Source organism: Balaenoptera physalus (assembly GCF_965194825.1).
Source record: "Balaenoptera physalus genome assembly, chromosome: 16".
NCBI lineage: Eukaryota > Metazoa > Chordata > Mammalia > Artiodactyla > Balaenopteridae > Balaenoptera > Balaenoptera physalus.
In genome coordinates, this window is record NC_138898.1 from 88826296 (window position 1) to 88853557 (window position 27262).

Consider the following 27262-nt stretch of genomic DNA (forward strand, 5'->3'; position numbering starts at 1 on the left):
AAAGAGAAAAACAAATACCGTATGCTAATGCATATATATGGAATTTTTAAAAGCGGTACTGATGAACCTAGTGGCACGGCAGGAATAAAGATGCAGACGTACAGAATGGACTTGAGGGCACTGGGATGAAGTGAGTAACACTGACATATATACACTACCAAATGTAAAGTGGATGGCTAGTGGGAAGCTGCTGAATAGAACAGGGAGATCAACTCAATGCTTTGTGATGACCTAGAGGGGTGGGATAGGGAGGGTGGGAGAGAGGCTAAAGAGGGAAGGGATATGGGGATATATGTATACATACAGCTGATTCACTTTGTTGTACAGCAGAAACTAACACAACATTGTAAAGCATTTATACTCCAATAAAGATGTGAAAAAAAAAAAAAAAAAAAGGAGAGCCTCTGCGTGCCAGGCACCCTACCAGAGGTGACACCTCTTCTCATTTAATGCTTATACTACTACAGGGAGATCTGAAAGTGGTAACTCTTTGAGAAGAGACTGCCCATAGCAGCAAATAGCAGCAAATACTTCCTCTTATTCTCCAAGCCTTCTGCTACATTGTGTTGTCTTTATTCCTTTCATTGGGTTGGGTCAGCAGTTGGGGAGGGCATGTGAGCTTTAAAAATAAAAATGGAAGGAAATCCAATGGGATTTACCAATTACCAGCACAGAAGTGTACCTGAAACCACATCCCAGAAACCAGTACTTTTTTTTTTTAAGGGAGTTTCTGAAAACTAACTTCCTGTATGTCATTTTTTTCTCCAGTCTGTCCACCCAGCATGGTGAGCCATAAAATCCTTCCAACAGAGCAAGTCTGTGTGTCTGTCTCAGGGAAGAGGAAGAAAAAGGCAACTAGAGATATTGCGTTGTCCTGAGGGGTCCAAAGAAGAGTGAGTGCGGGCCACGTTCAAGGGAACAGGACAGCAGACTCCACAAGGGAAAGGCTCACATGTGACCTCTACTTCCTTATGAAAGTCCATTTCTGAAAGGGGAAATGAACGTCATTGGAGAAAGAGTGGGATTGAGGGGTCAACAGGGAGGTGAGCGAGAAGGTAGAAAAATGCAGACAAGTAGGGCCTGTCACAGGAGTGCGGGGAAAAGGCAGCCACTGAAGGGAAATTATGAGAAGAATTGTTTTCCTCCCTGTCCTGCTTTAATGCTCTCATTGGCTATTTCCTACCACAACCCCTACCGCTCCTTCAGGAACCGGTTCTCCTCTCAAGTTTTCCAGAAATCATTACCAGTTTCGGTATCAGAAATGGTCATATGAACTGTAACTACCGGTTGTAACAACTCTGCAGAGGATCTGTTCTTGCTCTGTGTGCGCTCTGAGGCCTGAACACCTTGCCTTAAGCCCAGCTAAGGTGGAAAGATGGTATTGGTACACTCCAACTGGATATCCACCTAGGAGTTCCTGTTTCTGTAAATTAAAGCTGAAGTTTGTAGTTCAGGAAGTTGCTACCAACTTGTGATCTTATGTTACATGAATGATGCAATTCTAACCCATCAATAATTAACAAAATTTGAGCCAAGAATTATCTGAGTGTTATCTAGTGGCTGAATGGGCTCAAAGTTGAGCCAATTCTTGGTTCCAGGAAGCCTGACACTAGCAGGGCTTTGGATTCCTATCACTGTAGGACTACAAAATGCCAGAAATTCTGTAGTGAACTGTGAAAGACATCACCAGAGAGAAATGCAAGTAGGATGTGCCTCGATACTCAGGCAGAGAGAGATGGGTGTGATGTTATTAAGTAGCCCAAAAGAGAGATTGCCAGTCCCTAAGGCGTAGCAATTTTACCCGCTCTCTTTCATTTGTCATCTTTCCATTTTAGAAACCTAATCTGGTACCTTAATGACCCCCACCACTCAGAAGCTTCCTGTCTCTTCCTCTGTGCCCTGCATGCCACCCCTGGAGCACCCTGGGGCTCTGACCTGTGCCCCTTTGCGTTTGTCCCCACTCGCCCTGGGTGACCTCATCCAAGCTGTCTTAAATGCCTTCTGCGTGCCAGAGCCTCATACATCTGGACTCCAGCCCCACCCCTCCCTGAGCTCCTAGCCTAACAAGTTCAAACCACACAGCCAAACAGTTCCCCAAATCCACCACATAAAATCTAAATCTGTCATGTTTTCTTCAAAAATAACTCCCTTCTCCTTGAGTCCTGGGGAGAAAACAAACATGATTACAATAATGTCCCCATTTTCTAGTTCATCAAATGAGGGAATACAGATAAATCCAGGCTCCACTTGATTAATCCCATTATTAAACATGGCATTTGCTATTACAGTTCCAGATACTATGTCTCTGTGATATCTTCCTTTTCAAGTCTTGTTCTCTTGACAAGGGTTTCATAAAAGTACACTGACAACATCTCATAAACCATGAATCCTAAAAAATTAAGATGAGTCTGATGAGACCTGGGCACCAGATCGAAAAAGGCAGTAACATACCTGGTCTCCAACTGCACTAACCTCATGGGTTGCATTTCGTGAGAAAGCCCGTTAATGAGAACTGACTGAATATGTCCTCGTCAGAGAGGCTTGTCGTCTAGTAAAACGAGAAGACATGGCACCTGTCTCCTCCACCCTAGTATCTAAAGACTGTTGTTGGTCTGCATGGCGCTCTGCATAGGCTGGAAGCTCCACCCTCAGGGAAACTGAACACAGAGTCAGGGGATTGACCTAGTACCCCCACAGCCCCCTCGGACTTGTCTGCTGAGGCAGAGAGTACCACTCCCCGTACAGTGTTGACCCAGCAGGCGAAGATAATCTGGCTGGGAAAGGGCTGTAAGGTCAAGCCAGGGCAGATTTTGTAGTCATTGCCATTTTTGAGAAGAATTTTCCACAGCTGCCTTTTTTCATCTTCCACACTGAAATAGTGGCAGGAGCTAATCAGAAAAGCCTTTGAAGCATCCAAAATAGTTAACATCACAGTCCGTGATGCTCTGTCCTCCAAGGTGAGCCTAGAGATTTGCCCTCAGATCAGTCTATTTTTATTTGAGATCCAGTTCTAAAACACTTAGTTATCTAGTTTTCAACTCCTTAACAATAGATGGGGAGAAAGAAGGAGCATGTTGGGCAGTCATAGAAACAGCAGCAAAAAAGGGCCGCCTGAAAGCAAGGAAAAAACTGTCTATCCGAAACAAACATGAGGACTCCAAAGGCCCAGCAGCCCGGGGACATTCTGGGTAGGGACAGACTTGGTAGACTCCTTATGGCTCAGAGTGGCTGGCATACACCGAGACCATAACTGTGAGTCACCAAGAAAAGATTGAATTGTGTCCTCTTCACTCTAAGAATTTCATCCCAAGTGAAAAGTCCTGGTGTCTGTAAAGCGGTCCAAGAAATACAGAACCACATGTACCCTAGGATCACAGATTCTACAGGGTCCTCTTACACTTATCAGGACCCATCTTTCTGAGTATGTGCTATTCTTATTATTTTGATTTTTTATTCAAGGTTTTTTCTACTGTATTCTAAAACTCAGTCATATTTAGACCAAGTCAATGAAATAAATCCCCAGACCTAACCAAAATAAAAGTATTAGTGAAAGATACACCCCAGAATACACCCACACCCAGTGCTTACACCCTGATCATCGTGCTTTGCTTTTTGATTTGCAAATATGGAGATTAATCCAGTCCTTCTACAGCTGTTTTTAAATCCTAGGGAGGGTGGGGGCAGTAATAGCAGTTTGAGCCCAGGGTGTATGAATGGTGTGTTTTAGTCTTGGGGTGAGGACTGGAACCCCAAGTCCACAAATCTGAATCAGTCACACTCTCCACCTACAGGCGCACCATCAGCACCAGCTGCAGAAGACCCCTCTTGTTTTACTGGGTTTTCTCCATCTCCCATCCCTACTCCTATCTCCTCCCCCTTAGACACCCATTTTAAATACTCAGTATATGTCCTTGGATATGTGTGTATCTTGAGAAAATAGAGTTCTATGCCTGTATGATTTTCATTTACATAAATGATACGTGCTGTAAATCTCATTCCGTTCTTTTTTTCATACTGTTTCTGAGGTCTTTTCTGCATTGCTTTTTGTGAATGTTTCTCCTTGCCTGCATAGCATCTTGTTATCCATTCTCCTGTGTACCGTAGCACCTCTCTGCCATCCTAGACCCCTGAATGCATCCTTATGGGCCTGGGGAAGCAACCCTAGGTGGAGGTGGCCAGGCAGTTGACACTCTCCAGCTGTACTCAGCGGTTCCCTTTGACACACAGCCTCACGAGCACCTCACGTGGATTGACTTTCTGATTGTTGCCAGTCTGCTTAGTATAAAGTGTTTTCATACACATTTTTCTGGTAACTATTTTTTAATTTTTTTTATGGAAGTATAGTTGATTTATAATGTTTCAGGTGTATAACAAAGTGATTCAGTTGTGTGTGTGTGTATTCTTCTTCAGATTATTTTCCATTATATGTTATTATAAGATATTGAATATAGTTTCCTGTGCTATACAGTAGGTCCTTATTGTTTATCTGTTTTATGTATAGTAGTGTGTGTCTGTTAATCCCAAATTCCAAATTTATCCCTCCTACCTCCTTCCCCCTTTGGTAACCATAAGTTTGTTTTCTATGTCTGTGAGTCTATTTGTGTTTGGTAAATAAGTTCATTTGTATCATTTTTTTTAGATTCCACGTAAAAGCAACATCATATAATATTTGTCTTTCTCTGTCTGACTTAACTTCACTTAGTATGGTAGTCTCTAGGTCCATCCATGTTGCTGCAAATGGCATTATTTCTTTCTTTTTTATGGCTGAGTAGTATTCCATTGTATATATACACCACATCTTCTTTATCCATTCATCTGTCAGTGAACATTTAGGTTGCTTCTATGTCTTGGCTATTGTAAATAGTGCTGCTGTGAACATTGGGATGCGGGTATCCTTTCAAATAAGAGTTTTTGTCTTTTCTGGATATATGCCCAGGAGTAGCATTGGTGGATCATATGGAAACTCTATTTTTAGTTTTTTAAGAAACCTCCATCCTGTTCTACTTAGTGACTGCACCAATTTACCATCCCACCAACAGTGTAGGAGGGTTTCCTTTTCTCTACACCCTCTCCAAAGTTTATTTATAGACTTTTTGATGATGGTCATTCTGACTGGTGTGAGGTGGTACCTCATGGTAGTTTTGATCTGCATTTCTGTAATAATTGGCGACGTTGAGCATCTTTTCATGTGTCTGTTGGCCATTTGTCTTTGGTAACTTTTGAAGTTGCACATCTCCCCTCTCATATCTTTAACCCATTTTTCTGTCAGATTTCTTTTTTTTTTTTTTTTTTACTTCCCTATTTTTGCCAGTTCCCTGTACATTCTAGATATTAATCTTGTTTCAGTTTTAAGTGTTTCAGATATCTTCTCCTAGTCAGTCACACATCTGTTAACCCTGATCTATGGTGTCCTCAGGATAAAACTACTCAGTTCAGTTGTTTCGCCTTTGTAGTGGGTGCTTTGGGGAATTGTTTAAGAAATCCTTTCCTAACTAAAGAACACACAGATATTTGCCTACATTTTCTTTTATTAGCTTTAACATTTGAGAAAGTTTCTAGTAATGCCTTCCCTGTCCCAGAGAGCCTTACTGACCTGTGCAGCACAACTGTTAGTCCAGACCTCTTTGGGGATGTTTTCTCATCTTATTATAACTATATTCACCTCTTGGGCTCTTCTGCTAGGGCATAAACCCATCTGTGGGGGCGGGACGGAGGTGGAGGTACAGGCTCGGCGAGCAGCCAGGCCGCCTCCTGCGGAAACAGGCCACCGTGAGTGGCCTACAGGGTCTCCCTCTTTGGAAACCTTTGCTCATAAGGTGGAAAGCCTAGGTCAGAGACCTCCGTGAGCTGTCCTATCCAGCGTCCACCAAGGGGTATTGTGAACCCTAAGTCCTGACACTGGGTGCAGGTACCACTGACAGCTGTACAGAATGCCCCCTGAAACTGCACTCCACCTTAGAATCAGCACTTCCACTGAACTACCTGTGATTGACGTCTCTGCTTCCTCCTTCCTCCTGTGCTCAGACCTCATCGCTCCTCCTCTACCTGGGCAGCCTATTGGAACCCCAGCTGCATAAATCTCCCAGCCTGTTGCCGGACCTGCCACGGGGGAGGACTGCTAACTAAGGTGGTCTCCACTCCTTCTCAGAGGCCTGTGTGGCGGGGCCTGGTTTCTCTACTTTTCTGGCTCTCAGTGCATCATCAGACCAGGCTAAAATACACGTGGACAGTATGTTCAAAAGACCTTTTTTTCTAATTTTGTCAAAGAAGAAAAAAACAACAAAAGTGTGCATGCTGTGTACTCAGGAATGCCCAGGAAACTGGGCAGCCTATTAGGTGAGGGACATTAATTACCATTTATTTACCGTTGAAGAGTAGTCATGACTGTCCTAGAGGAAAGCCACCAAGGCCAGACCTCGTAAAGAGGCAGTGCTGGGATCTGGGCAAGGTTTCTCAAAGCATAATCTGTAAGCCAGCTGTAGCAGTGTCCCAAGAAGCTGCTCCATGTGCAGGTTCCTGGGTCCGCCCAGCACCACAGCGTTAGAATCTGCATCTTTTATTAGCAACCCCAGTGATTTTTGTGCACACAGAAAGTGAGTGCCAGGGTCAAGGGTTTTGTCTGACACTACTGACCCAGAAGCTGAATTTTACACTGGCCCAAGCCAAATCCACACAAGATTAAAAGAGAAACCAGAATGCAACTAGAGTCCCAGATGTAACTGCCACATAGACACTTAGGTTGGCCTTCTAGCACATGCTCTCTGTCCCCAAAGGCACATCTAAGAGGGAGCGCAAGGCAGGGGGCAGGTCCAGTCATCTCATGGCCATTTGTCACGGCTGCAGGATGGTAGCTGTGACAAGGCCGGAGATACTTGAGGTGGCTGGTGCAGTTACCTCTCCTTTAGAGCATGTGGAGTCAGGCTGACAAATCCTTCATTTCTTCTTTTTCTAACCTCAGGTAACTCAGGTAATATCCTTCTGTTTCTCAGGTTGTGAGAGCTGTTCATTAGGCTGTAGCACTCTTCTCCTTGGCCATGCCTCTCCTGTTTGATTTGTAGACTTGCTCCCTGAGCCCTTCTGCCACTTGTCTGTCTCCCACAAGAAATATGTAGCATTTCCCGGTTTAACACTGAGGCAGAGGGTCACTTCTCTCCAAGTTCTGGATTGTGAGTGGCCTTTATTGTCTGTCTGCCCCTCAACACCCCTGCCCAGCGAGCTAACACCATGAAAATATAGATGAGGTCTCGAAGCATATTGTGGGAGGTACATCTTTTGGTTTTCCTGAAATCTGGAGCCTCCCTTCCAGGGCATGTTGACAGTGGAGTGAGAGCAGGGAAGAGCTGGCTTTGCCGGCTCTTCCTTCCAGGCCAGGATTCCCAGAAGCTCCAGGAAGCCCAGGAGTAGCCCTTTTTTTTTTTTTTTTTTTTTTAATTAATTAATTTATATTTGGCTGCGTTGGGTCTTCATTGCGCATGGGCTTTCTCTAGTTGCGGCTAGTGGGGGCTACTCTTCATTGCAGTGCCCAGGCTTCTCATTGCAGTGGCTTCTCTTGTTGCGGAGCACGGGCTCTAGGCACACGGGCTTCAGTAGTTGTGGCATGCAGGCTCAGTAGTTGTGGCTCACAGGCTCTAGAGCACAGGCTCAGTAGTTGTGGCACACGGGCTTAGTTGCTCCGCGGCATGTGGGATCTTCCCGGACCAGGGCTCAAACCTTTGCCCCCAGCATTGTCAGGCGGGTTCTTAACCACTGTGCACCAGGGAAGTCCCCCAGGAGTAGCCCTTGGAGTGAGCAGTGGGCTTGTTTCTGCCCAAGTTCTAACAATGTTTATTTTTGACAGTCAAAGTGACCTATTATTAGATCCGCCACTTCATAATACGTTGCTTTGCTCCTGAGCCCTCCTGACGGCTGTTGTTCTACCTGATTCTCATGCATTGTTCCTCACTAAAAGCATTACCTCTAGGGTAAACTGGAGACGGGTCCATTTTTCAATTCCTCACAGCTGGTCCCTGGAAGAAAGAGCCTCTCTGATCCTTTAAAGAAACTTTTTGGTTCTTGAATGAATGAATGAATCCTAAGTTGATGGTTTTCAGACTGTTTTAACTGTGACCTATAGTAAGAATATATTTTACCATAAAACCAACACATACATAAACACATATATGTATAACCAAAACAATAGTTCTACAAAAAACAAATGCCTGACATGTGGAATGCACTCTAATATCTTCTTTTCTGTTCTAGTTTCTTTTTTTTTTTTTGATCATAATCTACTGAAATGATTTCATAACCCGCCAATGGTTTGTAGTCCATAGTTTAAAAATCATAGCTGTAAGTAGCTGGTTCCACAGACTTGCACTGTGTTGAGCGTCCGCTGTGAGCAAACCCCTTTGGACAGGGCTTAGTCACAACCTCTGCCCTCTCGCCCTTTCAAGGCTGTGAGCGCAGCACAAGGCAGGAGAGGCCCAGGGCCCAGGTGGAGGTGTGGCTCAGAGACCTGAGAACTCGCCAGGAAAGGGGAGCCAGCAGATGGGGGTTCTTTGGGACTTAACTCACTCAAGTCCTTGTAGAGGGAATCCTCTTTAACCTGTTTACTCTGGGTACAAGCCAAAGTCCTTATCATTACCTCCCAGGCCCCAGACACCCTGCCCTCCTTACAGCTTACTGGCCTTTCCACCTCCCTTCTTGCTGTTTCCATGGCCTGGAATTCTTTCCCCCAAACATCACAAAGCTTACTTGCTTTCCTAAGTCTTTGCTTAAATACACCGTCTCAGAGAGTCATTCCCCAACCACCCACTTTAAAATTATGAACAATTTCCCTTTCTGCAACCCAACGCTAACATTCTTCCTCCCTGTGTTTTTCTCCTAAGCACCTATAATCTTATCTCACTGTGTATTTTACTTATTTGACATATAGTGTGACCTTCCCTCCACCCCAGTAAATTCTGGGAAGGTAGGGGATTTGTATTTGTCCATTTTATTCCCCAATGCCCAGAGCAGTAATCAGATTGTATTAATGTCCACCTCCTGGCATTGCCCTGGGTGTTGCTTATATTGTCCCAATGGTTCTGTTAAGCGGACATTCTAGAGAACATTATCAGTATTTGAACTTACATTTATTTCAGGAAACATTCACCTCACACTTTTTATCTTAGAAGTCCTGGTCCCCATAGTATAGTAAAAAGCAGGCAGCTGTGGCCCTGATGTAATGGGCTTTTCCCAGTCAGTATTTCTCAAGCATTACCCTTTTCCCAGGCAGCGTAAATCTCTTAAGTCTCCGTACCTTTATAGCTTTCTATCCCTAGGGGGCAGCATTAGCACAGAAACCAAGTTTATAAACCACCTATTCTGATTTGTCACCTAATCCTGGTGGATCCAAAGGAAGGGAGTGCTTGACTTCTTTCTATTCTGCAGGAGTAAGATTTGGAGATTTCTTTTTCAAAATGTGCTTCTGTGCATAGAAATGGTAGGGTGCGCATCCAGTGCACACATTTTTTTAAATCTCCATAGTTTAGTGTGTGTGTGTGACCATCAAAAAATAAGAACAGTATGAAATCTTCCCCAAAGAAGCCCATTCCGCAGTAACGTTGCCCAGAGCTGTTGCCTGGTCACACCCAGATTTGAATTTCTACATTCAGAAATCAAAAGGTTCTTCTGCCTCAGAGTGATTATTTACTTTGAAGGAAAGAGAGAAATCTCCTGCAAGGAGAGCTTGGCTTCTTGTAGAGGCGTGATGTAATCCAATAATTACAAGACATCATTTAAAGAATTAATGTTCAAATTTTGTTTGTCCTTTAAGAAAAGTGGGCCCAGGCATCATATACCCAGAGAAAACCATAATTCAAAAAGACACATGCACCCCAGTGTTCATTGCAGCACTACTTACAATAGCCAGGTCATGGAAGCAACCTAAATGCCCATTGACAGACGAATGGATAAAGAAGATGTGGTACATATATACGATGGAATATTACTCAGCAATAAAAAGGAACGAAATTGGGTCATTTGTAGAGACGTGGATGGATCTAGAGACTGTCATACAGAGTGAAGTAAGTCAGAAAGAGAAAAACAAATATTGTTTATTAACACATATATGTGGAACCTAGAAAAATGGTACAGATGAAGCAGTTTGCAGGGCAGAAACTGAGACACAGATGTAAAGAACAAACATATGGACACCAAGGGGGGGAAGTGATGGGGGTGGTGGTGTGATGAATTGGGAGATTGGGATTGACATATATACACTAATATGTATAAAAGGGATGACTAATAAGAACCTGCTGTGTTAAAAATAAATAAAATTCAAAAAAAAATAGTGATTAAAAAAAAAGAAAAGTGGGCCCAGGCAGACTGGACTTGTCTTATTGGGGTGAGGGGTGGGCAGGAGGAACCTGTGATCTGACCTCAGGTGGTAACTGACCTTCCAGAGCCCCTGGGTGGGAGAAGGAAAGAGCCAGGCTGACTGTGATTTTTTTTAATTTATAAATTTATTTATTTATTTATTTTTGGCTGCGTTGAGTCTTCGTTGCTGCACACAGGCTTTCTCTAGTTGCAGCGAGCGGGGGCTACTCTTCGTTGTGGTGCATGGGCTTCTCACTGCGGTGGCTTCTCGTTGTGGAGCACGGGCTCCAGGCACATGGGCTTCAGTAGTTGTGGCACACAGGCTCAATAGTTGTGGCTCGTGGGCTCTAGAGTGTGGGCTCAGTAATTGTGGCGCATGGGCTTAGTTGCTCCGCCGCATGGGGGATCTTCCCAGACCAGGGCTCGAGCCCGTGTCCCCTGCATTGGCAGGCGGATTCTTAACCACTCCGCCACCAGGGAAGTCTTGACCGTGATTTTTGAGTCTTAATCCCTCTAAAATAGAGGCTCTCACAAGCAGTATAGTTGGTGAACCTCCTTTCATTGGAAATGAAGAGAGATCAGTTTCCACATATTGGAGCTATAGGAGAAAATCAACAAAGAATGTCTTATTTGAAATATATGCGGTGCTTTCTCAAGCACCATCTGCAGGCATTTGGCCATTAGCTTCTTGTTAATAACTGATCTGTAAGTTTTATGCATTAGGTTGGGGAAGGGGATTAGGGAGCAAAGAAAGGAACCACAGCTGGTTGTGTGATTCTCTGAGCTGCCCTGATGTTCAGCGCTTCCTAGCCCGTCTTCTCCCTGCATGTTGATTGGAAACCTCTAGAGTGCCCAGGGTGAAGTCTGAAACTGGCCCCCGAACCCAAAAGGCAAAGAGAGACTGAAGAAAGAGGCCGCCCACTCCAGATTGAGCTTTTTGAAGAGTCACCAGAGCATGATATTGTGGCTGGTCACCAATTTGAAGGAAATTCTGTGATTCTTTGGATTTGCATGTCAACTCTTTCAGGAACAGGGTCAGGACTCCGAACCGCAGCCTTCATGTTTTCCGAACTTGCCCAGCCGTGTGGATGAAAGGCTCTTGGTGCTCCAGCCCGGCATCAGGGCTGTGCCTCTGAGGTGGGAGAGCCAACTTCAGAACACTGGTCCACAACAGACCTCCCAGCTCCACGTAATACCAAACGGCAAAAATCTCTCAGAGATCTCCATCTCAACATCAAGACCCAGCTTCATTCAACGACCAGCAAGCTACAGTGCTGGACACCCTATGCCAAACAACTAGCAAGACAGGAACACAGCCCCATCCATTAGCAGAGAGGCTGCCTAAAATCATAATAAGGCCACAGACACCCCAAAACACACCACCAGACGTGGACGTGCCCACCAGAAAGACAAGATCCAACCTCATCCACCAGAACACAGGCACTAGTCCCCTCCACCAGGAAGCCTACACAACCCACTGAACGAACCTTAGCCACTGGGGACAGATACCAAAAACAACAGGAACTACGAACCTGCAGCCTGTGAAAAGGAGACCCCAAACACAGTAAGATAAGCAAAATGAGAAGACAAAAAAACACAACAGCAAGTGAAGGAGCAGGGTCAAAACACACCAGACCTAACAAATGAAGAGGAAATAGGCAGTCTACCTGAAAAAGAATTCAGAATAATGATAGTAAAGATGATCCAAAATCTTGGAAATAGAATAGACAAAATGCAAGAAACATTTAACAAGGACGTAGAAGAACTAAAGAGGAACCAAGCAACGATGAAAAACACAATAAATGAAATTAAAAATACTCTAGACGGGATCAATAGCAGAATAACTGAGGCAGAAGAACGGATAAGTGACCTGGAAGATAAAATAGTGGAAATAACTACTGCAGAGCAGAATAAAGAAAAAAGAATGAAAAGAACTGAGGACAGTCTCAGAGACCTCTGGGACAACATTAAATGCACCAACATTCGAATTATAGGGGTCCCAGAAGAAGAAGAGAAAAAGAAAGGGACTGAGAAAATATTTGAAGAGATTATAGTTGAAAACTTCCCTAATATGGGAAAGGAAATAGTTAATCAAGTCCTGGAAGCACAGAGAGTCCCATACAGGATAAATCCAAGGAGAAACACGCCAAGACACATATTAATCAAACTATCAAAAATTAAATATAAAGAAAACATATTAAAAGCAGCAAGGGAAAAACAACAAATAACACACAAGGGAATCCCCATAAGGTTAACAGCTGATCTTTCAGCAGAAACTCTGCAAGCCAGAAGGGAGTGGCAGGATATACTTAAAGTGATGAAGGAGAAAAACCTACAACCAAGGTTACTCTACCCAGCAAGGATCTCATTCAGATTTGATGGAGAAATTAAAACCTTTAGAGACAAGCAAAAGCTGAGAGAGTTCAGCACCACCAAACCAGCTTTACAACAAATGCTAAAGGAACTTCTCTAGGCAAGAAACACAAGAGAAGGAAAACACCTACAATAACAAACCCAAAATATTTAAGAAAATGGGAATAGGAACATACATATCGATAATTACCTTAAATGTAAATGGATTAAATGCTCCCACCAAAAGACACAGACTGGCTGAATGGATACAAAAACAAGACCCATATATATGCTGTCTACAAGAGACCCACTTCAGACCTAGAGACACATACAGACTGAAAGTGAGGGGATGGAAAAAGATATTCCATGCAAATGGAAATCAGAAGAAAGCTGGAGTAGCAATTCTCATATCAGACAAAATAGACTTTAAAATAAAGACTATTACAAGAGACAAAGAAGGACACTGTATAATGATCAAGGGATCAATCCAAGAGGAAGGTATAACAATTGTAAATATTTATGCACCCAACATAGGAGCACCTCAATACATAAGGCAAATACTAACAGCCATAAAAGGGGAAATCGACAGTAACACAATCATAGTAGGGGACTTTAACACCCCACTTTCACCAATGGACAGATCATCCAAAATGAAAATAAATAAGGAAACACAAGCTTTAAATGATACATTAAACAAGATGGACTTAATTGATATTTATAGGACATTCCACCCAAAAACAACAGAATACACATTTTTCTCAAGTGCTCATGGAACATTCTCCAGGATAGATCATATCTTGGGTCACAAATCAAGCCTTGGTAAATTTAAGAAAATTGAAATCGTATCAAGTATCTTTTCCGACCACAATGCTATGAGACTAGATATCAATTACAGGAAAAGATCTGTAAAAAATACAAACACATGGAGGCTACACAATAACACTACTTAATAACGAAGTGATCACTGAAGAAATCAAAGGGGAAATCAAAAAGTACCTAGAAACAAATGACAATGGAGACACGATGACCCAAAACCTATGGGATGCAGCAAAAGCAGTGCTAAGAGGGAAGTTTATAGCAATACAAGCCTACATCAAGAAACAGGAAACATCTCGAATAAACAACCTAACCTTGCACCTAAAGCAATTAGAGAAAGAAGAGCAAAAAAACCCCAAAGCTAGCAGAAGGAAAGAAGTCATAAAGATCAGATAAGAAATAAATGAAAAAGAAATGAAGGAAACAATAGCAAAAATCAATGAAACTAAAAGCTGGTTCTTTGAGAAGATAAACGAAATTGATAAACCATTAGCCAGACTCATCAAGAGAAAAAGGGAGAAGACTCAAATCAATAGAATTAGAAATGAAAAAGGAGAAGTAACCACTGACACTGCAGAAATACAAACGATCATGAGAGATTACTACAAGCAACTCTATGCCAATAAAATGGACAACCTGGAAGAAATGGACAGATTCTTAGAAATGCACAACCTGCCGAGACTGAACCAGGAAGAAATAGAAAATATAAACAGACCAATCACAAGCACTGAAATTGAAACTGTGATTAAAAATCTTCCAACAAACAAAAGCCCAGGACCAGATGGCTTCACAGGCGAATTCTATCAAACATTTAGAGAAGAGCTAACACCTATCCTTCTCAAACTCTTCCAAAATATTGCAGAGGGAGGAACACTCCCCAACTCATTCTACGAGGCCACCATCATCCTGATACCAAAACCAGACAAAGATGTCACAAAGAAAGAAAACTACAGGCCAATATCACTGATGAACATAGATGCAAAAATCCTCAACAAAATACTAGCAAACAGAATCCAACAGCACATTAAAAGGATCATACACCATGATCAAGTGGGGTTTATTCCAGGAATGCAAGGATTCTTCAATATACGCAAATCAATCAACGTGATACATCATATTAACAAATTGAAGGAGAAAAACCATATGATCATCTCAATAGATGCAGAGAAAGCTTTCGACAAAATTCAACACCCATTTATGATAAAAGCCCTGCAGAAAGTAGGCATAGAGGGAACTTTCCTCAACATAATAAAGGCCATGTATGACAAACCCACAGCCAACATTGTCCTCAGTGGTGAAAAACTGAAACCATTTCCACTAAGATCAGGAACAAGACAAGGTTGCCCACTGTCACCACTATTATTCAACATAGTTTTAGAAGTGTTAGCCACAGCAATCAGAGAAGAAAAAGAAATAAAAGGAATCCAAATCGGAAAAGAAGAAGTAAAGCTGTCACTGTTTGCAGATGACATGATACTATACATAGAGAATCCTAAAGATGCTACCAGAAAACTACTAGAGCTAATCAAAGAATTTGGTAAAGTAGCAGGATACAAAATTAATGCACAGAAATCTCTTGCATTCCTATATACTAATGATGAAAAATCTGAAAGTGAAATTAAGAAAACACTCCCGTTTACCATTGCAACAAAAAGAATAAAATATCTAGGAATAAACCTACCTTAGGAGACAAAAGACCTGTATGCAGAAAATTATAGGACACTGATGAAAGAAATTAAAGATGATACAAATAGATGGAGAGATATACCATGTTCTTGGATTGGAAGAATCAACATTGTGAAAATGACTCTACTACCCAAAGCAATCTACAGATTCAATGCAATCCCTATCAAACTACCACTGGCATTTTTCACAGAACTAGAACAAAAAATTTCACAATTTGTATGGAGACACAAAAGACCCCGAATAGCCAAAGCAATCTTGAGAACGAAAAATGGAGCTGGAGGAATCAGCCTCCCTGACTTCAGACTATATTACAAAGCTACAGTAATCAAGACAGTTTGGTACTGGCACAAAAACAGAAATATAGATCAATGGAACAGGATAGAAAGCCCAGAGATAAACCCATGCACATATGGTCACCTTATCTTTGATAAAGGAGGCAAGCATATACAGTGGAGAAAAGACAGCCTCTTCAATAAGTGGTGCTGGGAAAATTGGACAGATACATGTAAAAGTATGAAATTAGAACACTCCCTGACACCATACACAAAAATAAACTCAAAATGGATTAAAGACCTAAATGTAAGGCCAGACACTATCAAACTCTTAGAGGAAAACATAGGCAGAACACTCTATGACATAAATCACAGCAAGATCCTTTTTGACCCAGCCCCTAGAGAAATGGAAATAAAAACACAAATAAACAAATGGGACCTAATGAAACTTAAAAGCTTTTGCACAGCAAAGGAAACCATAAACAAGACGAAAAGACAACCCTCAGAATGGGAGAAAATATTTGCAAATGAAGCAACTGACAAAGGATTAATCTCCAAGATTTACAAGCAGCTCATGCAGCTCAATAACAAAAAAACAAACAACGCAATCCAAAAATGGGCAGAAGACCTAAATAGACATTTCTCCAAAGAAGATATACAGATGGCCAACAGACACATGAAAGAATGCTCAACATCATTAATCATTAGAGAAACGCAAATCAAAACTACAACGAGGTATCATCTCACACCAGTCAGAATGGCCATCATCAAAAAATCTAGAAACAATAAATGCTGGAGAGGGTGTGGAGAAAAGGGAACCCTCTTGCACTGTTGGTGGGAATGTAAATTGATACAGCCACTATGGAGAACAGTATGGAGGTTCCTTTAAAAACTAAAAATAGAACTACCATATGACCCAGCAATCCCACTACTGGGCATATACCCTGAGAAAACCATAATTCAAAAAGAGTCATGTACCAAAATGTTCATTGCAGCTCTATTTACAATAGCCAGGACATGGAAGCAACCTAAGTGTCCGTCATCAGATGAATGGATAAAGAAGATGTGGCACATATATACAATGGAATATTACTCAGCCATAAAAAGAAATGAAATGGAGGTATTTGTAATGAGGTGGATGGAGTTAGAGTCTGTCATACAGAGTGAAGTAAGTCAGAAAGAGAAAAACAATTACAGTATGCTAACACATATATATGGAATCTAAGGAAAAAAAAAAAAAAAGTCATGAAGAACCTAGTGGCAAGACGGGAATAAAGACACAGACCTACTAGAGAATGGACTTGAGGATATGGGGAGGGGGAGGGGTGAGATGTGACAGGGTGAGAGAGTGGCATGGACATATATACACTACCAAATGTAAAATAGATAGCTAGTGGGAAGCAGCCGCATAGCACAGGGAGATCAGCTCGTGCTTTGTGACCACCTAGAGGGGTGGGATAGGGAGGGTGGGAGGGAGGGAGATGCAAGAGGGAAGAGAGATGGGAACATATGTATATGTATAACTGATTCACTTTGAAAATTAGAAAAAAAAAAGAAAGGAACCACAGTAGAAAAGACGTAGCCCGTATCTTTAAGGCATAAACTCTATAGAATTAACTTGAAATTGTCTTACATATAACTTGATTTTCTCATAAAATCATCATTATATTTTGTATAACTATAAAGAAAAAGATATGATAGGGAGGAACTAATGTTCTTTTGGGAAAAGGATCAGTTTACTAAGAGGTTTCATGCCTTTTTCCCATGTAAAATGCAGTAGTCCCAGGCGTAGGGGTGGGGTTGTATTTGTAACTCTGTATGGAGAGGAATGTGCTTTGTCTTGCCAGCCTTCATCTCTCTGTAATTTTTCATACCTTCAGCCCCTTGATTGTGTCAGAGCTAGTGTAAGGCCCTAGAAATCCAAAGACAGCTGAGACACAGTGTAGAACATTGTAAGCTCCTTTCAGTCAGGAATTTTGCTGGCTTACTCACCAGTGTATCCCCATGTGGCACATAACAGGCACTCAAAGGATAACATTTTTTGAATAGATGAATTGAACCCTCCATTCCAAGTCTGTCTGTAGTGATCAGCAGGGCATAGTCTGTGCCTGCAAGGAGTGCTTGGCTCCTTGGAGATGTGATGTAACCAGATAATTACAAGACACTATTAAAAGTGCTACTGTAATAGAGTTGGAGCCAAGAGCTCCAAGAGTCCAGAGAAAGAGTGCCAGCTTTTGCCCGTGTCATTTGGGTTTTCCAGAGCCCCCGGTACTTGAAATGAGAGCTGATGAGTAGGTGTTCCCAGCAGAGAAAGGACACCTAGGCAGAGCTTTGCGAGGTTGAGGGTGTTGAGTGTGTGGCACTGGCAGGAGGCCAACTGTGCTGGCCTTGGGTGCTGGCTCGGGGCAGACGTGGGACCTGGGACGGCTGTTTCTCTGAGCTTCTCTCCTTCTCTGCTGGCTCACTCCACCGTCCTCCATCCTGCTCCCGCTCCTCTACCGGATACCCTTCAGGTTTGAGCTGAAACGCCACCTCTGCACAAGGCTGTCCTTCACACCTCTTTGCCCCTCACCTTGCTTTGGTTCCCCTGGGTGCTCCTTGTCTTCCTACAGACTCGACATTTATCTATTTGGCGATCCACCCACTCCAACACTCCCAGAATGTAGACTCTAGGAGGGCAGGGACTTCATTTGTTCACTGATCGTTTGCTGAGAACAGTGCCTGGTCCTCATGGCAGCGCTCAGGAGGTATTTGTTGAAGGGGGCAAGGGAGGGAAAGTGAAAGTGTTCCTACTGCTCTCAGTGCAGAAGTCGTCTGCACTGAATCACAGTGTTGGTGATGGTGGTCATCTCAGGCGTTGTCACTAGCAAGTCTTCACGTATCATAATCCTGGCCACCTCTGGGGAAGTGAGTGGCCAGTAGTTACAAGTAAAGTTCCAGGGGCTGGTTGAGGGAAGGACCAGGTAACTGATACTTGGTTCTGGTGTGGAATACTCACGTTTGTACATCTAATGGGAATCTAAAAACACACTTCCGTCAGTGCCCCGCCAGACATGCAACTGGCTGAAAGCGGCAGGAACAGCTACTTCCTCACATGTGTCCGGTCCGAGATTACTTTGTGATTAGCAGGTTCCTATTGTTATCACTAAGAAAAGGTGTCCTCGCGTTTAATCCTAGTCCGTGCTGCCTCTTAATGGGTCATCCCCAGCTCTCCAGGAAACGCGGGGAAGCAAGCATCCTGCACAGCTGCAGCCCGGTGTCCCCGCCTGTGCCACCCTGACGCTCGGTTCTGCGTGACCTCACTGACCTTTCGTCTGTGCTCTCCTTACACAAGATGCCCGTTGTAACCTCAGGGCTTCCAGTAAACAGTGTGCCCTCAGGTTTCCAGTAAACAATGACCTGTTCTTGCTCACAGACACCGTGCTGGCAAGCAGTGAGAATAGAGTGGGAAGTGTAAATGGATTTGAGCAGACTTGAGTCCATAGCTCTGTGACCTTAAACAAGTTAATTTGCCTCTCTGAGCCTTCCTTTCTCATTTACTTAAAAAAAAAAAAAGGGGGGGGGGTGATAATGGCCAGTACTTCCCTTGTAGAATTGCTGTGAAGACTAAGTGAAATGTGTATGTAAAACAGTCTGTACCAGAAGGTGTATAGGTCTGAAACCTTGAGCCAGGGTCTCGGGTGAGATGTCTGAGTTCAAGACTCTTGTTAAAGATGTTCCGTACCATATAGATGACATTTCAATGAGAAACTCATCTAAACAGCCAAAACTGAAAAAACAATCTCCTTTTTAAAATAATAATGAAGTCCCTTTCCGAAATCGTGTAGGAAAAGTGGTCCCCTTATTCCTAACAAGAAAGGATAGGTGTGTTGCCGTTTGCTGGTCACAGGTGAGCCTCACCTCTGCCAGGCTCAGCATTGGCACAGCTTGGTTCAGGAGGGAGGTTGTGGCCTTATTTGTGGAGGGCTGTGGAGGAAGTCTGGCCAAGAACTGAATCCAGACTCTAGGGCTTGTTCCCCTAAAAGTTATTTACCAGGCCCTGGTTCAGTGAGGGGGGTCACTGCAAGGTCCTACAACCTAGCAAGCCATCAGCCGCCAGAGTGATCTTTTGAAAATGTGAATTAGATCATTGCACTTCCCACCCATTTAGCCTGGCTTTCCAAACACCTCCCTCCAGCCTCAGCGGCTGCACCAGGATTGACCACTGTCTACTCTCAGCTCTCCCCCTTGGGCTCCAGCCAATACCAACTCCCTCTGTGCTCCTTGAATGAGACAGGCCCTCACCTGTGCCAAAGCCTTCACACATCCTCTCCCCTCTGCCTGGAACACCCTTCCCCCGTATCTGGCTAACTCTGCTCATCCCTCAGGGCTCAGCTTCAACATCACATCCTCAAAAATACTTTCCTGATCCCTGGGCTAATTTAGCTCTGCTCTTTTACAGCACCCAGTGCTTCTCCTCTGAGTGTTCCTGTCACAGTTGTAGCTGTATATCCTGTTTGTCTAATATCTGTTTTCTTCAGCAGAACATAAGCTCCAAGAAGTTAGACGCCAAGTCTAACTTGCTTAATGCTGTATCCCCAGCATCTCATACAGCCCTCAACCAATGATAAAAATTCAGCCAATATTGAGAGTGAATAACTAAGCTCGTTTAAAATTAAACTTATGTTCTCATCTCTGCCCCCCACCCTCACTCAGATCTGCTGCTCCTCCTTCATCACTTGATCCAAGTCCATGTTTTCCCCAGCCCAGTCCCACAGACTCTTCAGTTGCTGCTTAACTGTCTTCCTGCCTCTAGTCTCAGCCTCTCCAGTCCATCAAAGCATTTGGAAACGCAAGCCCAGGCAGGTTGCTGCCATGTCTGGGTCCCTTCCGTGACTTTCTGATATCTAGGGTAGTAGATGGCACAACTTTGTGATTGCTCTCTGTATTGGAAAAAAATGTGTACAGCAGAATTCCCCCCAAAGTTTGTATTTATTTATTTATAAATTATGTGTCTGTACTACTGTTGTAACATACATTGCAAAATATACATAAACACAGAAAATTGTAAAGGGTAGGATGAAATAAATACTTTTAAATAATTTTATTTAAAAAACAAAATTTTATTTAATGATATGAAAACCTTTTGTGTTCATTAAAATATTAACACTTTGAATATGTTTCATTGTTGAAATGTTTGATTGAGAGTCTGGTTCTACTTTTTTTTTTGCCCATGCCATGCGGCTTGTGGGAACTTAGTTCCCGGACCAGGGATTAAACCCACGCCCTCAGCAGTGAAAGCACAGAGTCCTGACCACTGGACCGCCCGCCAGAGAATTCCCTGGTTCTACATTTTACATACTTTAATGGCTGTTGTAGCTGGGAAAGGCACTTCACTGAGAGATGTCAGTCCAGATGGGAGGAGTACTTCATTGGTTGCCTGGATGTTCTCGTCACTCATGATACTGTTGTTTTTTTATTTTTGTTTGTTTGTTTTGGCTGCATCTGGTCTTCGTTGCAGCCTGAGGGATCTTCGTTGAGGTGTGCGTGCTCTTCGTTGCGGCGCGCAGGCTTCTCTCTAGTTGAGGTGCACAAGCTCAGCAGTTGTGTCGTGCGGGCTTAGTTGCCCCGCGGCATCTGGGATCTCAGTTTGCTGACCAGGGATCGAACCTGCATCCCCGGCATTGTAAGGCGGATTCTTTACCACTGGATCACCAGGGAATTCCCCACAGATACTGGTTTTATTCAGTCCCATGAAGACACCAACTCCTCAAAGAATCCTTGTCTGACTTAGCCCCACCCCCTTTGCTGTCTCTTGTGTGCTCGTGTGTGCGCGTGCGCACGTACATGTGTACACTATTATACTTACTTCCACTGTGCTCTACTTGGTTTGCTCACATATCTGACTTCCTCGGCATCCTTGCCGTAGAGAAAATAGAAATCCTCGAATTCCCTTAGTGAAAGGAAGGAAAGCCCACTGATTCTGCCTGAGCTTTGACTTTGCCAAGCTTTCTTGATTCCCAAGGGTTCCAGCATCCATCTCATTGTCTGTTTTCCTGTCTTAAAATCGAACTCTTTCTGGATTTGGCTAGCATCCGTATGTCATTTGGGTCTTGAGGTGGGGAGAACCAGTGACTTTGACGACTGGAAGACACATGTGGCCTGAATGCCCATAGCCCTGTGGCTTCTAGAGTATGCTAAGCATTTGTGAATGGTCAGGTGCCCGGGCCTCATGTTTTACTTAAGAGGTGTGAGGATTTACAGCCCCACCATTTTTTGAGTACCTGAGATGGCAAAGCAGAGGGCTGGAATTTCAGAGACTCGATATGAATTGGCCACAGCCCCATGCCCCATGTCTTAGGCCAGCAGACTTCTCTCTCCTGGAGAGTGAGTCTAGAAGTTTCACTGGAGGAACCATTCAGAAATAAGTGAGCGGGCTTCCCTGGTGGCGCAGTGGTTGAGAGTCCGCCTGCCAATGCAGGGGACACGGGTTCGAGCCCTGGTCTGGGAAGATCCCACATGCCGCGGAGCAACTAGGCCCGTGAGCCACAATTACTGAGCCTGCGCGTCTGGAGCCTGTGCTCCGCAACAAGAGAGGCCGCGATAGTGAGAGGCCCGCGCACCGCGATGAAGAGTGGCCCCCGCTCGCCGCAACTGGAGAAAGCCCTCGCACAGAAACGAAGACCCAACACAGCCATAAATAAATAAATAAATAAAAATTTAAAAAAAAAAAAAAAAAAAAAAAAAAGAAATAAGTGAGCAGTTTCTACTGTGCTCCGCTTCTGAGACAAGGCTGGAAGTCAAGCAGGAAAGATGCAGGGTGCACAGGGAACCAAGCAACTTCAGGGCAGGCCTGGAGGGATGGCGAGCAAGGAGTGCAGAGTCTGGTGACTTGGACCCTTGGTCTCATCTCTCGGGTTCTTTGCCAGCAGCAGGAAGCCCTGCTATGTGTAGATGATGACCTGGGACACTGTCTGCTAGTCTCTGAGGAAGCTGTTTCTTTGAAGAAATGTCGGCTCCCTGACAGGGTCATCTGAAACCAAACTTGATCTTCTGCCTTACCCAGTAAACATTACTTAAGCAGCAGAAAATGGATGAAGAGAAGCTATCGAGTACTTTCTTTATAGTGCAAAGTTAAGACCTTAATGAATAGTCAAAACACCTTGATGCATCTTGGGCGCTAAAGGGCAACATAAAACTTAACCAGAAATCTCTCTGATGTCGTGAGGAGCATGGACGGGTAGCTGCTGAGTGAAGCAGTGTGTGCACGCCTTCCTCATCAGGAAGCAGGGGGCTGCCTTCTCTGTTGTATGTGGGGCGACAATGAAGTCATCTGTTTCCTCCTGATCTGAAAACGCACACAGGCGATGGGAAGCCTCTCCAATTAGATTTGACAGCCAGGATATGCATGTCCTTCATGTTTTGAAGTTACTTGTCAACGTTGTACTCTGCCTTCCAAAATGGTCCTTGGGACTTTCATTAACCTTACTTTGAAGAATTGATTATCTTCGTGTTAGAAATGTTGAAGAACATTTCTTCTGCCTGATATTGTTTAAGCATTTGTTGCATTTAGGAACAAAGCCTAGCTGTACTTGAGAGGAGAGAATTGCAGCTTAGTAAACTATACGCTGTGTTTAGAAGAGAGGGTACATTGTAAAGAAACAACACACAGAAAGGTCCAAATGTAAAATTCACCCAGCCTGCTGTTTGCTTGCCTTCTTTTAATTGTGGGTTTCAATGTCTAACTAGCTAGTCTCTTCAAAAGACATTTCATTTTTATTCTCTGGGACCCCTCAGCCCTTCAATGAGAAGTACATGCCTGAAAAACCACACACGGACCTACAGGAGAGCCGCTGTGACATTGGAAGTAAGCAGTGGCTTCGTGGTGACCCCTTACAGCTGACTCAGCTTGGCCAGGTCCTCTTGCTGTCATGGACCTGTGCCTCACCTAGAAAATGGGTTCTTCCCTTACGAAGAAGGTCCCATGAATTAATAACTGGATCACCAGGAATGCTGGAAAGCACTCTCTAAATGCCATGCATTGTTTCCAAGATGTTATTCCTGGTGGGTGGCTAGGTTAGTATTGTTTTGAAGGTTAGGATATAGATACCAGCTCATCTATTCTCCAGCTGTTGTTTATCCTCCAGTTTCCCAGAATAGTCAGGCACAAGGTCTTTAAAAAATGGGTTTAAAAAAAAAATTGGGTTTTATGCTGCTTTACGTTTGGGTGTGTAGTAATGAAGTCAGTACTGATTTAGCTTCTGTTTACTGACAGAGATGTAGGTAGTGGACCAGAGAGCATCATATCCCTTGGAAGCAACAGCATTTAGTAGAGAGTCTCTGACCAGCTCATCTCTAACCCCACCCCACCTCATGCCATTGATTGAAGCCTTTTTATGAGAGTTATTCAGGTTCTCAGTTCCTGAAGCAGTCCATTTTATTTCTCTTTCTCTTTTAAAATTTTATATTTTAATTAGGTAGTACAAGATACAAAAGATACAAAGAGCTTACAGTAAGAAGTCTCACCCCACTTTCCATCCACTCGGGACAATCAGTACTACCAATTTCTTGGGTATCCTTTCAGGTTGATTTTATATATCACTATATTCTCCCACCACCACCTTTTTTGATGTAGAAGTGGTAGCATCTTTACTATGTATACTACTCTGCACCTTGTTAGAGTCATCTTAGCAGTATAATAGAGAAAGTTCAGTAGTAAGTGGAGAATACAGAGGTAGGAGATGTTTCTAGAATTGATGTGAAGATATAATCTAGCACATCTCCTGGCGAGCTCTACCCCAGGTACTTCCAGATGCTAAACATGTACCCCCAACTCCCTGCCTGACATCTCCACTGGGTATCCCACAGGTCCTCCTGTGTCATTACTGCCAAGATCAAACTCGGGATCTTAACACCTGCCCTCCCTCCTCCCAAGCCAGGCTTTTCCACTGTTCCCAAGCTCCATCCATGTCGCTGTTATCTTGGGTTGCACAAACCAGAAACCAAGGCATCAGGGTGATACCTCCCTCTCCTCATTCCCAGAGCCAGGCCGTCACCAAGCCAGCCAGTTTTACTTCCTAAATTTCTCTTAAATCAGTCAACTTTCCTTCATGTCCTTACCTACCTGACTGGGGCCTCCATAGTCTCTCTCCTGAATGACTTTAATAGCTTCCTAGTGTCTTACACTTCCACTCTTTCCTCCCTCTACTCTGTTCTCCACACAGAATCATCTTTTAAAATCACAAACCTGCTCATGTTACTTCCATGCTTGACACCTTTTGACGCCTCCCTACCACTCTTAGGATAAAGGTCAAACTGATAATCACATCCTACAAAGCCTCACATGGACTGGCTCCAATGGGCCTCACCAGGCCTATTTTCACTGCCTGCAGTCCAGCTACAGGAACCAAACTCGGCCAGTTTCATCTGCCGGAGTCTTTCTCTTACTGTTCCTCTGTCTGGAATGCTATTCTCCTTTTGCTTTCTTTGACTCATCTTTCTGATCTCAGGCTCCACTTCCTCAAGCCTTCACTGTCACCCCAGGTCAAACAAAGCTGACAACACCATTTCTTCCTTCATTGTACTTATTAGGGCTGTGATTTCTATTTATGGAAATTAAATTTAATTAATGTTTCTTTAAATTCCTGTTATTGATGTGAGATGGTTTCTGGCACATGTGAAAATATTTTATAAACTGTGAAGAGTCCTAGAATAAAAAGTAGTAATTCTTTTGAATTTATGTTTATAAATGAAGTTAAGCTATGGAGGATGATATCCATGTTTATGAGTGAGGGATGACTGAGGGAATGTCTCCCTTAAGGACCCCTAGTGATCCTAATCTAGACTGTTCTTCACTTCAATTCAACACAAGTGGTCTATGCCAGACCAACACTGGAACACTGGGCAGAACCAGACCTCAAGCAGCTCACAGTATTTTATTTTTAAAAAACCAAGATCACATAAATTTATCTTCTGTAGTTTTTTCAGGTGACTCCTGGCATTTTAGAAAACCTTACAAACCTTGGGTGCTGGGAGCAACACTTTCTTTTGATCCAAGGAGAGAAAAATTTCCCCATGCTTTCTTATAATGATTGTTACATCTTCTGTTGAGAGATGTCTTTAGAAATATCCCTGCTGAAAGGGAGAGAGATCCTCTGAAAGAATTCAAGCCAAGTGAAGCTTGTTTCGCATTCCCCCCCGATTGTTAAACAGAAACATATATGGTGTCTACTCACGAAGAGCTGTCTTTGTGTCTCTCCTTTATCCCCAGGAAACCTGTAGGAAGTGTCAGGGACTCTGGAAAGAGCACAACGGTCTCACTTGTGAAGAACTGGCTGAAAAAGATGACATCAAGTACCGAACATCTATGTGAGTAACATGATTCAGGGGGGCTTATTGACTGATTTGCAACTCCCCCATTAACCTGCCTTTTGGGCAGAGGAGGCAGTGAATATTGTGGGAAAAACAAGCTCTCAAGCTACCCCAGGCTAGTGATCTCAAGGAAGGGACCTAACCCCTGAGCCTCTGTTTCCTCATCTCTGCAGCCTCTTAGAACTATTTCTTGGGTCAAATGTAACATAGTAAATGCCTGGCACATATGAATTCAGTAACTTTCGGTTCCTCTTCTCTTTACTATTTAAATACAATGTGTTATTACACATTTTAATTAACTTATTTTATTTTTGGCTGCGTTGAGTCTTCATTGCCGCGCGCAGGCTTTTCTCTAGTTGCAGCAAGCGGGGGCTACTCTTCGTTGCGGTGCACGGGCTTCTCATTGCAGTGGCTTCTGTTACCGAGCACGGGCTCTAGGCGCACAGGCTCTAGGCACGCGGGCTTCAGTAGTTGTGGCTTGTGGGCTTCAGTAGTTGTGGCTCACGGGCTCTAGAGCACAGGCTCAGTAGTTGTGGCGCACGGGCTTAGTTGCTCCACGGCATGTAGGATCCTCCTGGGCCAGGGATTGAACACGTGTCCCCTGCATTGGCAGGCGGATTCTCATCCACTGCGCCACCAGGGGAGTCCCTTATTACACATTTTAATTAAATCACATTGCACTACTGTTGCTTATCTGTTTTCTATAGGAGACTGATGGCCTGAGACATTAAGTAGAATTACAACCTCCAGAATGCAAAATAATGCAGTCAGTAAGAAGAACATTACTGTATAGCACTCCGTAAGTGTCTGGGCACTTTACAGATATTAAATACATTGATTTATATAATACAGAAGTCTATTTCTCTCTCATATAATAGTCCAGCCCTGCCTAGCAGGTGGGGCAGATCTTTCCCATGAGGTCATTCAAAGACCTAGGTTTCTTGACCTCATTGCTTCACTAAGGCGGTGTTCTTATCTGCATAATTGTGACTAGGTTGCAGCCACAGTTGCACTCCAGCCCATAGGAAAGGAGAGAGACAGAGACAAATTGCCAGGCAGGCAGCTTTTAAGTTTTCAGTGAAGCAGAAATTATATATATTATTTCTGCTCATACCCTGTTGGTCTACACTGAGTCATATGGCCACAACCTGGCTCCAAGGCAGATACCATATATAGTCTCTAGCTGGCCAATTTTTTGTCCAGCTTAAATTTGAAGGGTAAGGAGTGGGTTTTGTGACCAAGAAAATAAAGTGGGGGGCTTCCCTGGTGGTGCGGTGGTTGAGAATCTGCCTGCCAATGCAGGGGACACGGGTTCAAGCCCTGGTCTGGGAAGATCCCACATGCCGCGGAGCAACTAGGCCCGTGAGCCACAACTACTGAGCCTGCGCGTCTGGAGCCTGCGCTCCGCAACAAGAGAGGCCGCGATAGTGAGAGGCCCATGCACCGCG

General features: G+C 43.7%; 1 protein-coding gene across 4 annotated transcripts in view; it reads left to right on the plus strand.

Moving 5' to 3' along the window:
- Positions 1 to 27262, plus strand: part of RNF216 (ring finger protein 216) — a 170269-nt gene that overhangs the window by 113895 nt on the left and 29112 nt on the right. For 3 of the 4 annotated variants that reach the window (XM_082431537.1, XM_082431538.1, XM_082431539.1), the window contains one exon: positions 25714 to 25811. In XM_082431537.1, coding sequence (XP_082287663.1) covers positions 25714 to 25811 — 98 coding nt within the window. Of the gene's footprint in view, positions 1 to 20159; positions 21859 to 25713; positions 25812 to 27262 lie in introns of those variants that run through there. The other variant, XM_082431542.1, reaches the window with a different exon arrangement.